This window comes from Callorhinchus milii, unplaced genomic scaffold (genome assembly GCF_018977255.1).
Source record: "Callorhinchus milii isolate IMCB2004 unplaced genomic scaffold, IMCB_Cmil_1.0 Scaffold2, whole genome shotgun sequence".
NCBI lineage: Eukaryota > Metazoa > Chordata > Chondrichthyes > Chimaeriformes > Callorhinchidae > Callorhinchus > Callorhinchus milii.
Genome location: NW_024704743.1, coordinates 88,153,938 through 88,171,648, shown reverse-complemented (window position 1 = coordinate 88,171,648; position 17,711 = coordinate 88,153,938). Strand labels below are relative to the sequence as shown.

The following is a 17,711-nucleotide window of genomic DNA, read 5'->3' as shown; positions in this document are numbered from 1 at the left end:
AGATACACTAACAGGACTTTGTGGCCTAACCAAAGCCTTGTATTTGTATACAATTTGTATTAAAGACTTTGCTTTTGTATTCTATGATGCTATTCATTACCCACAAATACACAGTCACTACATTTTACAGTAAATTCCTGTAATCGCTTCTAGAAGTTTTGATGACATGACAAGGCACTATATCAAAAACATTTGATTATTATTAATTATTGTTATTGGAACTAGGTATTCATTAGCTTTTTTTAAACCGCCTTATTAATTCCCTTCCACCCACCCAGCCCAACCCCCACCCTTTTTAAAAAAATGTTAAACCTACTGTTGAAATGTATAATTTTAAACAGCTCAATCACATTCATCAATCCAGGATAAACTGAAGAAAACAAGAGGAATGCAAATTCTCTCGCAGTGCCAGTGAATAGTGAAGCATCTCCGACAAGTGTTAGGACAATCCAGCACTGAAAGAAGAGAGATCAGGATTGCCTTGCCAGTGGTGTAGGCACACATCCCATACTCAATTGAACAGCCACATGCTGATTCACCTCAATAAGTGATCCCATCTGGAGAACAAAACTATTCACAACCTGGAATAGATTTATAACACGTCTTATTTAAAAAATAATGTATTTGAAACCAAACGTTGCAGTCAGTGCAACCTTCTTTCAAGGAACGACATTTGAAAGCATAAGGTTTTAAGATTTGTTTTCCTGTTTCTGGGATTGTTTTACCCTTCAAAAGAAGCAGATACCCAGTTCAGGGAAAATGTTGTGCATGCAACAGATGGTAAAAAAAATTCTCTTTCCCCCCCACCCCCCATCAACCCCCCAACACACCTGTGTACGGCCGCACCGCCAGTAACAAAAACAAATTGGGACTTGATCAAAACACTTGAATTCTGTACTCACAAACGTGAATGTTTCGTATTTGACCAAGTGGCTTTGAAATCAAGGCCTAAAGCTGAAAGACTGTATTCAAAAAGATGCATAAATAATGTAACCAGGACAATTTTCAAAACAAGGACAGCAAATAATTTTTTTAGCCAAGTTATTTTATGCCGCTTCAAAGCAAAGTGCAGATGGTAACTGGATGCACACGTTACACGTTAATAAAAAAATATGCTCATAAATTTCTGAAACCAGCTTCCACGTTTTGACACACCACAAACCGATTGTTTATCTGCAAGTGTCTGCTGCCAGGAACCAGGCAAACCAACCTCCACAGCCATGCAAGTTCTCAGTCACCTTTTATTTAACCGATAAGGCATCTTGATCACAGCACATGACAAGTTCCCACCGAACAAAGACCAAGGCTTTTTTAATTGAAATCTGAAGCTCAAAATAATATATTAACCTTCCATTTAGCAACCGAGAGATCTCCATTAATGAACTGCATTGGGAGAATCATCAAAGCGCATCAAAGGATGAAACTGACAATTGTGACAGCCAATGTTTTCAAATGCAAAGTTGCAGATGCTAACTTTCTTTCAGTTTGAGCGACTCACAACAGTGATGCAGTCACTAAGAACCTTAATGAATTGGGCTTTGCATTCAATACTCTGCATTTAGAATACATTTTCTGTACGGGGAGAAAACAGGATTGGACAGGGAAGGGAGATCAGCCCTGACTCCCCCACCATTCACTCTCCAGGTGGAGCCATTTCCCCCCCCCCCCCCCCACAACCACCCCCTCTCCCCCCCCCCTCTCTCCCCCTATTGCCCCTTTCCTATCATTACTATATCACATAACTGTAGCCTTTGTAAAACAAAGCCAGAGAGAGGCACAGCCTCCTGGATGACAGGATTAAAGTGCTGAAAATAGAGTAACAAAAAAGACTGCCTAAAAGAGAGTTAGAAACACTGGTGAGTAAAATAAATCAAATGTACAGTAACGTTCAGACCCATCACTGGAAAGTCCCACACAATGTACCGCATACACTGGTGTTGATCCCAACCAGAAAACTGTGTTCCCATTTCTGAAAGTCCGAATAGCAAAGAAGACATTTGTTTTGACAGAAGGACACGAGGGGTGAAGTCAAACCACAGGCACTTAAATATAGCCCCAATATTCATCTTAAACGCGCAGAGAGAGAGGGAGAGAGAGAGAGAGAGAGCTGTGTTCAGGTCACTCCACCAGATGTAGTCCACCATCGTATCGCAGCTCCTCTCAGTGTGACCCGGGCATTGGCTTCGAGTCCCAACCCAAACGGTTCATATATTTTTTTAAGTACAGAAAAAAAATAAAAAGGAAAACAAGAACATCTTAAGCGGCTTAAATATTCCATTAAGTGATTTCATATATATATATATGTATATATATATATATATATATTTGAATGGGTCACCAGTCTGGATCGACAGGACCTCGAATTAATATTTCACACGAGATTCTTCGCAATTGATTTGACAGTACTTTCTGGCGCTTTGTGGTAAAATCAAGTGAGGGAAAAAAAATGAAAAGGGGGGATCTCGGGAGTGGAAATGAGCGGATCACAAGAGCAAAACTGCTGCCTCAGTTCACACAGCAATTCACAACTGGAGCCCCAAAGTGCTCTCTCTCTCTCTCTCTCTGATCGTTTTAAAACTTGACGCCCAAACAACATTAAACAACAGGAGGCGAAAACCCGACGGGAAGTGCACTTACGTTGATAAGGTCCAGAGATTCCCACCATTCGTGTGTGTGTTTAGTTGCAGGAGCTCCAGATCTCACCCACACACACACACACACACACACGCACCAAAAAAAAATACAGAGTGGAAGCGATGGAAGCGAAGCTCTTCCTTCCTTCAGCAGAAAGCGTCCAACACGTTCACACGACACAAACCCTCAGCACCGACTGAGGCAAAGGCTGAAAACTTCCTGATCTGCTTCTCCAACAGCAGCAGCAGCAACAACCAGACTGTGGGGAACTTGGGTGGGTGGGTGGGAGTGTGTGTGGGAGGGGTCGGTGTGTGTGTGGATTGGGGGGGTGGGGGGACACACACACACTTCACAGAAAGGGGAGTAAAATATCTTTCTTTTTCAAACTTTTTTTTTGGGGGGTGTGTGGGGGTGTGTGTGTGTGTGTGTGTGAGAGAGTGATGAGAAGAGGTAAAAGGGGGCAAAAACAAATAAACAAACGAGTTATTTCCTTGGACACCAGTGAGCTGTGGGCTTTTCTCTCTCTCTCTCTCTCTCTTTTTGTTGCTGTTGTTGTTTTGCAGGCGATCGGGGTCTCGATCCCCCCAAGATGTCAAGACAGTTAATAACCAGAAGGCCAACTCCAGTGGCCCTCCATATGGAAAGATGTGCAGCGGTGGATGGATGGGTGGATACTCTTGTTAGCAGCGAGCAGTGGGAGGGAGGGAGGGAGGGAGGGAGGGGTGTGCGGGCTCGGGCTCGGGCTCTCCTCCCCAGGTGCAGCAGAGGGTGGGTGGGGTTTAGCCAGAGGGGGGTGAAAGAGGTAGAGCAGACATCTGTGTCGTGAACGGGTTAGGAGGTCAAGTATATGTTAACAATGAGTTGGCAGTGTCTCTCTCTCCCCCCCCAACCCCTCTCTCCCTCTGTGTGTGTGTGTGTGAGGCAGCACAGCTCTGTGTGTGTGTGTGTGAGGCAGCACAGCTCTGTGTGTGTGTGTGTGAGGCAGCACAGCTCTGTGTGTGTGTGAGGCAGCACAGCTCTGTGTGTGAGGCAGCACAGCTCTGTGTGTGTGTGTGTGTGTGTGTGAGGCAGCACAGCTCTGTGTGTGTGTGAGGCAGCACAGCTGTGTGTGTGTGTGTGTGTGTGTGTGAGGCAGCACAGCTCTGTGTGTGTGTGTGTGTGTGTGAGGCAGCACAGCTCTGTGTGTGTGTGAGGCAGCACAGCTCTGTGTGTGTGTGTGGCAGCACAGCTCTGTGTGTGTGTGTGTGTGTTTGAGGCAGCACAGCTCTGTGTGTGTGTGTGTGTGTGTGTGTGAGGCAGCACAGCTCTGTGTGTCTGTGTGTGTGTGTGAGGCAGCACAGCTCTGTGTGTGTGTGTGTGTGAGGCAGCACAGCTCTGTGTGTGTGTGTGTGTCTGTGAGGCAGCACAGCTCTGTGTGTGTGTGTCTGTGAGGCAGCACAGCTCTGTGTGTGTGTGTGTCTGTGAGGCAGCACAGCTCTGTGTGTGTGTGTGTCTGTGAGGCAGCACAGCTCTGTGTGTGTGTGAGGCAGCACAGCTCTGTGTGTCTGTGTGTGTGTGTGTGGCAGCACAGCTCTGTGTGTGTGTGTGTCTGTGAGGCAGCACAGCTCTGTGTGTGTGTGTCTGTGAGGCAGCACAGCTCTGTGTGTGTGTGAGGCAGCACAGCTCTGTGTGTGTGTGTGTGTGAGGCAGCACAGCTCTGTGTGTGTGTGTGAGGCAGCACAGCTCTGTGTGTGTGTGTGTGAGGCAGCACAGCTCTGTGTGTGTGTGTGTTTGAGGCAGCACAGCTCTGTGTGTGTGTGTGTGGCAGCACAGCTCTGTGTGTGTGTGGCAGCACAGCTCTATGTGTGTGTGTGAGGCAGCACAGCTCTGTGTGTCTGTGTGTGTGTGGCAGCACAGCTCTGTGTGTGTGTGTGGCAGCACAGCTCTGTGTGTGTGTGTGGCAGCACAGCTCTGTGTGTGTGTGAGGCAGCACAGCTCTGTGTGTGTGTGTGTGAGGCAGCACAGCTCTGTGTGTGTGTGTGTGAGGCAGCACAGCTCTGTGTGTGTGTGGCAGCACAGCTCTGTGTGTGTGTGGCAGCACAGCTCTGTGTGTGTGTGTGAGGCAGCACAGCTCTGTGTGTGTGTGTGTGAGGCAGCACAGCTCTGTGTGTGTGTGTGTGGCAGCACAGCTCTGTGTGTGTGTGTGTGTGTGTGAGGCAGCACAGCTCTGTGTGTGTGTGTGTGAGGCAGCACAGCTCTGTGTGTGTGTGTGTGAGGCAGCACAGCTCTGTGTGTGTGTGTGTGTGAGGCAGCACAGCTCTGTGTGTGAGGCAGCACAGCTCTGTTTGTGTGTGTGAGGCAGCACAGCTCTGTGTGTCTGTGTGTGTGTGGCAGCACAGCTCTGTGTGTGTGAGGCAGCACAGCTCTGTGTGTGTGTGTGAGGCACCACAGCTCTGTGTGTGTGAGGCAGCACAGCTCTGTGTGTGTGTGTGTGTGAGGCAGCACAGCTCTGTGTGTGTGTGTGTGTGAGGCAGCACAGCTCTGTGTGTGAGGCAGCACAGCTCTGTTTGTGTGTGTGAGGCAGCACAGCTCTGTTTGTGTGTGTGAGGCAGCACAGCTCTGTGTGTGTGTGTGTGTGAGGCAGCACAGCTCTGTTTGTGTGTGTGAGGCAGCACAGCTCTGTTTGTGTGTGTATGCAGCTTGATCTCTAGTGATGCTTTCCCAAGCCTGAGCCTGGCTGCCCTGAGCTGTTCACACACTCCCTCCCTCACACTCTCTCTCAGTCAGTCTGGCTCAGCTCAAACACTTTTCCTTCTCTGCTGCCATCTGCTCTCAGCACAGAGAGCGAGAGAGAGAGACACAGAGCTCCAGCCTCCTCTCCTCGTGTCTTATCGTGATCTGCCATTAAGACAGCACTTCCAGAATCGAGCTGCTTCTTAAGAGCAGCATTTTAATCCCCTTCTGCTGTCTAACTTCCAGTCTGTTCGTGTTTCTCCCTCCCCCTCCTCTATGTTCTATAAACGCACAGCTGCGTGCATTTTACCCAGTATGTTTTTTTTTCTGATCATACGAAATGTCTGTGTGTTAGGAGTGAAAATTAAATTAGACGGAACCACGGTTTTAATGCATTAAAGTTCAAGCTGCATTGGTAACGTGGCTTGCAGTGGGATGGGTGGTGTGTGTGTGTGTGAGAGAGGCTGAGCCAGTTCCCAGCACTGCAAGCTCTGTGCCAAGGGATGGTGGTGTGCTGGGGAAAGCTAGTTGCTTGGTCAGCCCAGGCTAGAAGTGTGGGATGGTGGCAGATTGCTTTTCCAGGGATAATAATGCGTTCGAAAAAAAATAATAAATTGGTCATTTCAATCCACAACTGTTTGTGGGACACCACAGTGCGCACTTGGCTGCCACGTTTCGCCCACAAAATATACAGTCAGTTCACTTTACAGTGTATTCTGTGAAGCGCTTTGAGAAGTCTCGAAATCATGGTAAGGTGCTATATCAAATTCAAGGATTATTTATTAAATTGTTGTTGTTGTCTGTTCAGGACGGAAGGGGAAGAGCTGACACCCTTGTACATCTCTGGCGCTTAACACAGACACATAGACAACACCCTTCCCCCCAACCACACGCACACACCTGCTGGGCTCGGCCACCTGCTCCAAAACAACACACCACCAGCATGTCTCCCAAAACAAAAGCACAATAAAACAGCAGCATGCTGTTGCCCAGGATTTACCTGCACACAATTAATTGCCTCTCACAAACACTAACAACAGTGACAATAGCTGAGCTTCAGCCCCAGCTCATCTGCCACAAGCTTCCAGCGAGCCTCAGGTCTGGAGTTTCTTCCACCAGGTTAACAAGAGATGTGATGCCTCATTCTCTTTAAAGCACATCTGGAACCTCCCCCACACCATAAACCATTTTATTCAATTGCAATTGTGCATTTTATGTAATATTACAATTCCCAGAATTGCACCATATTGGGGTCTACTCTATTCAGGTTGGGTTAACCATGCGCAAATGCATGTGTACAACAGGAATGACAGGTACCCCTGAGTACATCATTAACCAATGAAAATAAGTATTCACTAGGTGTTATGACATAATCACAGGAACCTGTAACTCCCTTTCTACACATGTTTGCACTTCATTAACTCAACCCACAAATTAGACTCTAATAATGAGTGTGGGCATAAAATAGATTTTCTATTGATCAAGCAGCATGAACTTCCATCAATCTGTGTCCAGGAAAGCAATAACTTTGCATTTAAAGCAAATACTAACCACAGACCGAGAACTGATTCTGTTTTTAACATACAAAGGGAAGAAAGTTACAACAATAAATAAACAGAATTACATAGAACATTTCAGCACAGAAACAGGCCATTCAGCATAACTAGTCTGAGCCAGGGTTCATACTACATGTGAGCCCCCACTCTCCAAATAATTCTTGCATTTGATATTGCACCTTTTGTGTCAGGAAGATGTTTCAAAGCACTTCACAGTATTTACTCTAAAGTGTAGTAACTGTCCATTTTGACTTGGGGTTTGAACCCACAATCATTTGACTTGGAAGCAAGGGAGCTACCAAGTGAGCTGACACTTGAAGTGTCTGGCCTCTGCATCCATGGTCTCCTACACTGTTCCAATGAAGCACAGCGCAAACTCGACAAACAGTATCTCATCTATCTGCTAGGGATCTTCTGAGCTAGAGCCCTCTGGCCTCAATATTGAGTTCAACCACTTTCAGCAGCTCTTTTGCTGTTTTTCCTGCCAATCTTTCTTTCCAGTCCACCTTGGCTAGGTCCCTTTTCAATTCACTGAAATTAGCCCTCTTCCAGTTGAGTATCTTCACCTTTGACTGTTCCTTGTCCCTTTCCATAAGTACTCTAAACCTAATGATCACTGTTTTTCAGATAATAATAACAATCCTTGCATTTGATATAACGCTTTTCACATCTTCTAGATGTCTCAAAGCGCTTCACAGAATAGACTGTAAAGTGATTTGACTATATATTTGTGGGCAAAATGCAGCAGTCAATTGTGCATAGCAGTGTCCCACAAACAGTCATGGATTGACATGACCAATTTTTTTTTGAGGGATTATTATCAGGCGTGTGGAGTAAGGAAACTTGCCCAAGGTTTCACCCTGCCAGGTATTGAACTCAGGTTTCTCATTTGCAAAGCGAGTGCTCTAACCACTGAGCTACAGGACTCCACTAAAATCTACTCCATTTGCCCCACTTCATTCCCCAGAACTGGATCCAGCACTGCTTCCTTCCTTGTTGGGCTGGAAACATACTGATCCAGAAAGTTTCCTGCACACATTTCAGGAATCCTTTCCCCTCCTTGGCCTTTACACTGTTAGTTTGCTAGTCTATGTTAGGATAATTTAAGTCCCCCCTATCACTACTCTTTCGGTTTTGCATCTTTCTGAAATCTGCTTGCAGATTTGCTCATCTCCTTCTCACTATTTATTGGTTTATAGTATACACCTAACAGAGTAACAGCTCCTTAACTCTAACCAAATAGATTCTGTTTTTGTATCCACAAGCACATCATCCCTTTCCAGGGTTGTAACCATGTCTTTAAATAATATTGCCACACCCACTCCTTTTTCCTTGCCTGTCCCTCCTGAATACATTGTAATCAGGAATATTCAGCTCCCATTCCTGCTCTTGTTTGAGCCAAATCTCCGTTATTGCCACTACATCATAATCCCATGTGGCAGCTTGAGCCTGTAGCTCACCAACCTTATTTGTGACACTCCATGCATTTACGCACATACCCTCCAAAACCAACTTAGTCTGCTCTGATTTCTCCCCCATCTAATCCCTCCTTCTTCTGGACTACTCCTTATTGCTATGTGTCTCTCCCAGTCCTGTATGTAACTTGTTTATCCTCTCTGTTGCTACATCCTGACTCCCTTACCCCTTTGAAATTAGTGTAAACCCTTCCCCACAGTACTAGATAACCTCCCTGTGAGGACATTGGTCCCAGTCCTGTTCAGGTGTAACCCATCCACCTGGTACAGGCTCCACCTGCTCCAGAACTGGTCCTAATGTTCCAGGAACCAGAAGTCCTTTTTCTGCACCATTTCTCCAGCATCATTTGTTTGATCCTGCTGTTTTGATACTCACTTGCATGAGCCACTGGATGTAATCCAGAGATCACCACCTTTGAGGTCTACTCTTCAGCTTTTTCCCTAGCTTCTGATACTCTCCCTGTAGGATCTCAGCCTTTTTTCCCCCTAAGTCATGGATCCCAATATGGACCACGACTGGATGTTCCCATTCTCCCTGTCGAATGTAATGCCTGAGCACATTGTCACGACTTCCCATACAGACTCTCAAAGAGCTTCAAAGGATTTTGCTGCAAAGTGTAGGCAAATACACAGTGTATTTTCTGATCAATACACATCTGGCAATTCCAGATATTTTGAATTGTATTAGTCTGCATAATAGGATCTGTAGAAACCATGCATTTTACAATGTAACAACTATTCATTTATGTAAGGCACTTATCAGAACAAATCTCTGCTTTAAAGTTGATAGTCTAGTATAGCAATATAGGAACAGAAGAAAGCCATTCAGGCCCATCTTGTGGAGTCCTGTAGCTCAGTGGTTGAGCACTCGCTTTGCAAGCTAGAGACCTGAGTTCAATTCCAGGCAGGGCGAAACCTTGGGCAAGTTTCCTTACTCCACACGCCTAATAATAATCCCTCCAAAACCCAAAAAACAATAATAAATTAGTCATTTTCAATCCACGACTGTTTGTGGGACATTGCTGTGCGCAATTGGCTGCCGCGTTCGCCCACAAATATACAGTCAATTCACTTTACAGTGTGTTCTGTGAAGCGCTTTGGGACGTCCTCCCGACGTGAAAAGCGCTATATCAAATGCAAGGATTATTATTATTATTATATTTATTATCTTGTCTGTTTTTATGCACCCAATATACAATTTGTTACACATACTATATGTTACTCATTCACGGTTGATGGATTGTTGTTGAATATACAGAAGGGTGTACAAATCTCAAGTAATAATAGCTTTTTCATGAGTAAAATATACACAATTAGCCATTGAGTGCTCAACATATACTACATTTGATTTAAAATGCATTTTTATAAACAGTGAACAGGAACCATTCTAGACGTGGAGGATTGTTTATGAGGTTGGACCAATAGAAAAGTACTTCCGCACTTTTGTCGGGGGATCCACTACAAACTGTCTCCCCCTCCGCTACAAACACGCAAGAAACACCTTCTCCACTACACACCTCGACGCTGCTACTGTGCGTGGAGCTGCTCCGGTTGCAGGTGCATGTCGCGGGGAGTGTTGGGATCGTGGAGGCAGCGCGAGCGGGAAATCGGCTTCGCCTGCTCGTGAGTGAACCACAATAGAAATACCAGCTGCGCCACTACTGCCATCTATTTGTTCGACTCCCAGCCTAAACTGAGCTCCTATTTAAAAATGCCTCTCTCAATAGCACCAATCAAGCCTCTGCAATTTTCCACAAAATGTGTCAAACGCCCTGTAATTTTTAGCAAATATTTCCGCACTGGCCCAGCTTATGATTCTTTGTGACCTTACTTGAGGCAGCTTTCACATCTGTTCTGATGGTAGATTAGAAATCCTCAAAAACAATTTAGTTTTAAAATATATTGTGCTCTTATAGTCTAAACTCTGATGTCTTTTGCACTGTAGTTGGTCATAGCACTGGTTGAAACTATTAGTGACTGATAACATGAAGTGTTTTCACTTAATTCTGTTCTATAATTTTACATGTAGTGAAAAAGAAAGAGTAGTCGCACTAATATGGCTTATGCATTCACAATCACGCTTGCACACATGCAGTTAAATCATCAAGTGCAAAGACTGGAGAAAACAATCATAATTTTCCTTGCAGGTATATAAGGCTATTTATCACTGTTTCTTCTTTTGAGGCTGCAAATACAAATAAAACCAAGGTATAAACTTATGATTATGAAATTATTTATTGAAAAATTAATATGCAGTGAAACTCTGAATACTTGTCAACCAACTGAAATAGTTCAAACGGCTACTTATCAAAGTTGACTTGCTATCCAAAGTACCACTTCTCAAAAGTATAAAGTATTTGAATAGATGGAAAATTGAGTGAGTGAATGACTGACTGACTAGCCAAGGCACTAATTATCGAAATATCACTGCAGTAATTACTTTATAAAGTGTAAATGCTAATAATTTGAAACAGTCTTTTGTGATAAAAAAAAACTACACTGGTGTGATGTGTGAATTACTGGGAACATGACAAATGTTTCCTAATTGCAAAGCACCCTTCAATCCTATAAGTAATATTACCTTATTTCATAACCTGTCTCCCACATGAAACTAGCAAGACTTTTGAGCAAAGTAATCCATATCATTTCACAGTGCTCATTAAGAAATCTGCTCTCGAACAATATTTGCCCTTATTTATTTTTTATTTTAAAAATAATACATTCAAATACTTGCATTTGATATAACACTTTATCACATCAATAAAAAATCCCAAAGGGCTGTGCTTCACAGGTTTTACTGTAAAGTGTAATGACTATGTATTTGTAGGAGATAATTTGTGCATGTCAATGTCCTACAACTAGCCATTAAGTGAATAACCAATGTTTATAATATTTAAAGTTGCATTTCATACAGTGCCTATTCATGTAATCAAGATATCTTTAAGCACAGGATATTTCTAGTGAATTATAGTGACTATGTATTTTCTAGCTGAATGCAGCAGCCCATTTGCCACATCAAAGTCCTAATTATAGCTATGAAGTGAAAAATCAATTTTATCTGTGGGATTGGAAGAAAAAGATTAGCTTTTTGAAACATCACTTCAGTATTTACAGAGCTAGGATAAATGTTTTATTTTTTAGCTGTTTTCAGTTACAGTTTATCTCGGGAAATGTTGACATCAGGAGAAACTCCCTGCTATTTTCAAATAATGGTACGGGATGTTTAACTTCTACCAAAATGGTCCTTGGTTTAACATCCTGTGTGAAGGACGCCTCCTCTGACAATGCAGAACCCCCCCAGCACTGCATCGGAGTGTCAGGCTAGACAGTCAGTTCCAAATCCTGCCATGCGGTTAGAGCCCAAAACCTTCTGAATGGGAAGTGAGAGAACTGCAACAAAGCCAGTCTGACATTTAAAAGGCCAAAACAGTGATGCATTACAAAAAAAGTTTCACATAATTATTTACCTCTTTTGAAAATCTCTTTTGTGTCTAAGGGTTGCTCAGTTGAAAGCAAGATTTTCAATAATCTCAAAGTGCGGTTGATTATCTCTGTGAACAGCTCATAGAGATGCTTAACTGCAACTGAAGATAATTCAGAACAAAACTGTTTTTTTTTGTTTGAGCTAATATGACCACATTTGTCACAAAGCTGTATCCCTTAGCTGACTTATAGTAACTCAAAGGTAAACACTTTCATACAAAAGACATTACTCAGTAATTGCACCCTTATCTTACGTTTTTCACTTGCCTCTGTCCAGAATTTATGTTTGGAGATTACATTCAAATAGAGAAAAAATCCAGTAAAACAAAAGTGCAAAGAGAGAGGAATGAACAATTTGTAACTCCAAGGGAAACACTTCATTTGGTTTGTAAAGTAATGAATCTGTTATCTAAGAATTTTTTTTTGGAGGAATCTGATTGTAAATGTAAGTAATCCGAGATGGCACATCACAGGAAGACCGACAACAACAGCAACAGTAACAACAAAATTACATTTGTATAATGCCTTTCATGTCGGGAGGACGTCTCAAGCCAATGGAAAGACAGAGTTTCGGACCCGAGCTGGGGGTCGGGATCAAGGAGGGTGGAGAGCAGGGGGGAAAGCAGGGTGATCGAAGGCACAGTCAAAGAGAAGGCTCTTGAGATTGGTCTTAAAGGAGGCAAGGGAGGGGGAGAGGCAGAGGGACTGTGGGATGGAGTTCCAGAGGGTGGGGGCAGAGTGGTAGAAGGCCCAGCCACCAATAGTGGGGCGAGTGAGGCAGGGGACATGAAGCAGGCTGGAGCCCGCTTAGTGGAGGGAGCAAGCAGAATGGTAAGGGGTTAGGAGGTCACAGAGGTAGGGGGAAGCAAGACCATGGAGGGCTTTGAAGATGAAGACCAGGACCTTGAACTGTGTGATGGGAAGCCATTGGAGTCAGGCGAGGATGGGGGTAATAAGGTCATGGAGCCTGGTTATGGATGAGGACATGGGCTACAGAGTTCTGGATGATCTGCAGGCTATGGAGGGAGGAGTTGGCGAGGCTGACAAGCAAGGCGTTTGTATTGTCAAGCCTCGAATGTAATGAAAGCGTGTATGAGGATTTTGGCGGCCTGTGGTGTGAGACAGTGGCGGAGCCGGGCGATATTGCAGAGGTGGGGGAAGGCAGAGCAGGTCATGACATAGATGTGGAGTATAAAGGATAGTTGAGGGTCAAACAAAATGCTAAGGTTCTGGACTGGCTTAGCAAGGTGGAGTGTGCAACCATGGATGGTGATGCTGTCAGCGCCTGAGGTGTGGAGGCGGTGACAGGAGCCAATCAGGAGAGCCTCGGTCTTGCTGACGTTCAAGTGAAGAAAGTTAGCTCTCATCCATGACTTGATGTCTAACAGACATTCTGTCAGTGGTCCTGGAGTAAAGGGTGGAGGCAGTGAGGTACAGTTGGGTGTCCTCAGCATACATTTGGAAGTTGACCCTATGTCTGCAGATGATAACACCAAGAGGGAGCATATAGATATTGAAGAGGAGGGGACCAAGGACAGAGCCCTGAGGAATGCCGCACAAGATGGTGTAGGGGCTAGAGGAGAAGCTGTTTGTGGAGATGAAGTGAAGGTGGTGTGAGAGGTACGATCTGAATCAGTCAAGGACAGAGCCGTGAAAGTTGAGGTGAGAGGGGAGGCAGTGGATGAGGATAATAATAATCCTTGCATTTGATATAGAGCTTTTCACGTCGGGAGGACGTCCCAAAGCGCTTCACAGAACACACTGTAAAGTGAATTGACTGTATATTTGTGGGCGAACGCGGCAGCCAATTGCGCACAGCAATGTCCCACAAACAGTCGTAGATTGAAAATGACCAATTTATTCTTGTTTTTTTTTGGAGGGATTATTATTAGGCGTGTGGAGTAAGGAAACTTGCCCAAGGTTTCGCCCTGCCTGGAATTGAACTAAGGTCTCTCACTTGCAAAGCGAGTGCTCTAACCACTGAGCTACAAGACTCCACAATAGAGTGGCAGATAGAGTGGGTCCCAGATGGACAGAATGTCATTTGTCACTTTAACCAGGGCTGTTTCTGTGCTGTGGGCGGCACGGAAACCCGGTTGGGGGAATTTATGAAGGGAGTGGCGGGAGAAGAAGGAGTGAATCTGGGAAGCAACGACTCATTCCAGGCCTTGGAGAGGAAAGGGAGGTTGGAGACGGTGTGGTAGTTTGAGGGAAGAGATGGGTCCAGAGAGGGTTTTTTAAGGATAGGAGTGATGACGGCGTTTTTTAATGGGGTTGGAATGGTACCGGTGGACAGGGAGAGGTTATGATGTCAGTGAGTAGAGGGGCAAGGAGATGGAGCTGGAAGGAAAGGAGAGGGGTAGGGATGGGGTCGAGGGAGCAGGTGTTCGGTTTCATGGGGGTTATAGTGGTGGTGAGAGAGGAGTGGGAGACAGGTTTGAAGGTGTCAAAGGACAGATGGGTAGGGGCCGGCATGGGAGGGTTTCATGGGAAGGGTGTAGCAGACAGAATGGCAGAGTCAGCTGAGTGGATCCCCTCGACTTTCGATTCGAGGAAGTCCAGCATCGTTTCGCAGTTGGCATTTGAGGTAAGGATGGGTGAAGTGTAAGACGGTGGGCGGAGGAACCAGTCGGTGATGGAGAAGAGCTTGGGGTTGTCCTTGGCCTCCAAGATTGTCCACTACATACAATACAAGTTGTTTTTGTTGTTTTTGTAAAGCAACCTGTTCACCTTTACGTATCAATTGGCCTCAGTGTAATGTACTGTATAGTAATTTAGTTCAAAACATATCACAGTACTCTTGCAATTGGCACTCTGTAGCCATATAAGATGCACTGACCCAGATTGAAAGGTGTAGTAGGCACAGCAATGGTTAAGAAAGCCATTAGTTCTTCTCAAGTGCTTCCAGTAAAACTCATTTGCTGTATCAGGTACTCATTTTTATACAGGCTTTATTATAAATTCATTAGCGTGTGCTACTTCATGTGTAAAACTTCAGATACTTAGAAAATTAAATACTGTGAGAACAGAATGGTGCTTCTCTTTGAACATATCGTTCAAACATTATTGATCGAAACCCACTGAAGAGGTATGTAAATAAAGACATGGATCACAGCCATGTGCTGTAGGAAACCAAAGAATCATAGCTTGGGGGGTGAATGCACACCTGCCCCGTATATATGGCATAGTTAAAACAATTCACAGGTGTTCAATAAAAGTATGCTGAATATGTTTTTATTTTTGTCATGATATATGACTACATTTATACTTCTGTGTTTGCCTACAAAATATACAGTCACTTTACTTTACAATAAATTATGTGAAGCCATTTGAGACATCCTCTTGATGTGAAAGGAGTTGCATCAAAGGCCAAGATTATTATTATTAGTGTGTTATTAGTGTGTTTAATGTTTAAAGAATTATTATTTAGACTTTCAACAACTGCATTACAACATTACTAGGTTTGGGCTCCATATCATAGCCACCTTTGCTGAACTTCCAATTATAAAGACAACTGATGACATTAGGAACTTGGGACTGCCCCAGTGGTTTGTGGTTGGCACAAATATTTGAATAGAAACAAATCATTATTTGGAATTGTTTGAGCAGTTAAATTCTGATCCTCTTCAAAAATGCAATAGATTCAGTGCAAAGTATTCAGATTTGCAGATGATACAAAGCAACAGGTGATTATGCCCTATACCCAACCTCCCCTTCCATTCCAAAGTCCTGGAACAAGTAGTTGCTTCCCAGGTTCGCTCCTTCCTCTCCTGCCACTCCCTCTACAAACCCCTCCAATTGGGTTTCCGTGCTGCCAACAGCAGACAACAAGACAGTGGAGGAAGAAAAAGCATTGAAGCTGTTCCCATTATTGGAGGAATGAGCTCTGAGACGCAATTAGATAAGGTAGAGCTCTTCAGCTTTGTAAAGAGACATCTCAGAAGGGATATAAAATGCCAAGGCCAAGAAGGCAGATTCAGGACTGTGCAGGACAATTTTAGGACAGACATAAGGGAGTACTTAAGGAAACAAAGAGGATTCAAAAACTGAAATGGTTTACTAGCAAGAGACTAGTGGATAGAACATTGGATACATTTAATAAATATTTTGTTTGCTGTAATAAAAAGACAGCAGGTTTTGTATCCAAGAGGAAATAAATCAAATGGGACAAAAAGCCTTCTTATTTGCAGCTTCCAAAATTGTTTCTATACAATACAATATATAATAATAATACTTGCATTTGATATAGCGCCTTATCACGTCTTCCAGACATCTCAAAGCGCTTCACAGAATATACTGTAAAGTGAATTGACTATATTTTGAAGGGATTACTACCCCCGGAAAAGCGATTTGCCAACCGAACCCAGGTCCTCTCGCTTGCGAGGTGAATGCTCTAGCCACTAAGCTATAGGACTCTTGTATACATTGACATAGTTCCTTTCAGATTGTAAGGTTGGCCCAAAGTACTTGACAATGCTGGATGGGTACCTGAGCTGGGGATGGGAGCTGAGGGGGAGGAAGAGGAACAATAACTGAAACTGTGGTCAAAGAGGCATGTTTTGAGACTCCTTTGAATGAAGGGAGGGAGGGAGGGAGGGAGGGAGGGAGGGAAGAAATTGGTGGGACTCTGGGATGGAGTTCCAGAGAGCAGGGCCAGAATGCCTGAATGATCACATTGTGATCATTGTTTTTCTGTCAAATAACTGAACACATTTAATTTCTCAGCATCACTTATAATCATCATGGAGAAGGAACCAGACACAAATCATTATTACTACATTATATACAAATTATACTTTGAAAGATCAGGAAACACAGATTTTGGTAAGCAGTTGGTAAATGATTTAGGGACCATATAATTCACATCACCATGTAGAATTTTAATGACCTATAACTTATGTATTAGCGGCAGCCATGGGTAGTTATTAATTCATCGTTGTATAAAAATAATCCTTGCATTTGATAGTGCCTTATCATGTCTCAAAGTGTTTCAGAAAACTTACTGTAAAGCGCAGTGACTGTCTATTTATAGGCAAGCATGGCAGCTATTTGTTTACAGCACATTGTGCGTTGTGTAGTGTAGTGAATGACTAATTTTATCCAGGCAACTGTTGGCCAGGACACTGGAAGAAACTTCCATGGGATCTTTAACGTCCACCTGAACAGGCAGACCAGACCTCGTTTTTTAATGTCTCAACTGAAAGAAGTCAAGTATGAAAGCTATTAGTGAAACTTTTCCCTCAAGAGGGCTGCAAGTACACCTGCTTTTGTAATAGCTGTCGTGAAGAACAGCCATTAATGTTCTCTAGCTATTATTAAGGTTATTTAGCACACAGAACAATAAAAAACATCACACTATTCTGATACCAATTGTATTCTAAATCTTTTTGGATTTCCATTGGTGTGGAAATACCATTATTGTACTAAAGGTACTGAACTGAAAGGTCTAAACACTAGTAGCATTGTGAAGTGGAAAATATAATGTGAGATGTGATCACATTGTGAAAACCAGTTGAAAATGACAGCAACCACTGGATTACAGACTTTCAGTGTCACCTCACACGATACTCACTAAGCTCAGAGTGACTTTACGTAATACCAGTTCAGCTGAGAATAGCTTTGTGGGATATGATCTTAGCTGAGAATTGCCTCATGGGATACTGTCTTATCTGAGAAAGGCTTCTCGAGTTATTCCGTTCACTGAGAAAGGGATCCTGCAAAGTAACACTCAAATTTCTAGTGATATAAATTACCACATAACATGGTATTTCCACTCTTAAATTGCTCTAAAATGAAAACGATGTAAATAAAAAAAAGTGCTTCTTTAATAATTTGTTTCTTTTCTTAAATT

The 17,711-nt window shown here is 43.6% G+C and overlaps 1 protein-coding gene across 4 annotated transcripts in view; it reads right to left on the bottom strand.

Annotated features, from left to right (window-relative positions):
• runx1t1 (RUNX1 partner transcriptional co-repressor 1) overlaps positions 1-2,884 on the bottom strand; it is a 56,872-nt gene extending 53,988 nt beyond the window's left edge. For all 4 annotated transcript variants that reach the window (XM_007902700.2, XM_007902701.2, XM_007902711.2 and 1 more), the window contains exon 1: positions 2,638-2,884. In XM_007902700.2, the coding sequence (XP_007900891.1) occupies positions 2,638-2,665 (28 nt within the window). In that variant the 5' untranslated portion in view covers positions 2,666-2,884. The remainder of the gene's footprint in view (positions 1-2,637) is intronic.
• Positions 2,885-17,711: the final 14,827 nt, after the last annotated feature.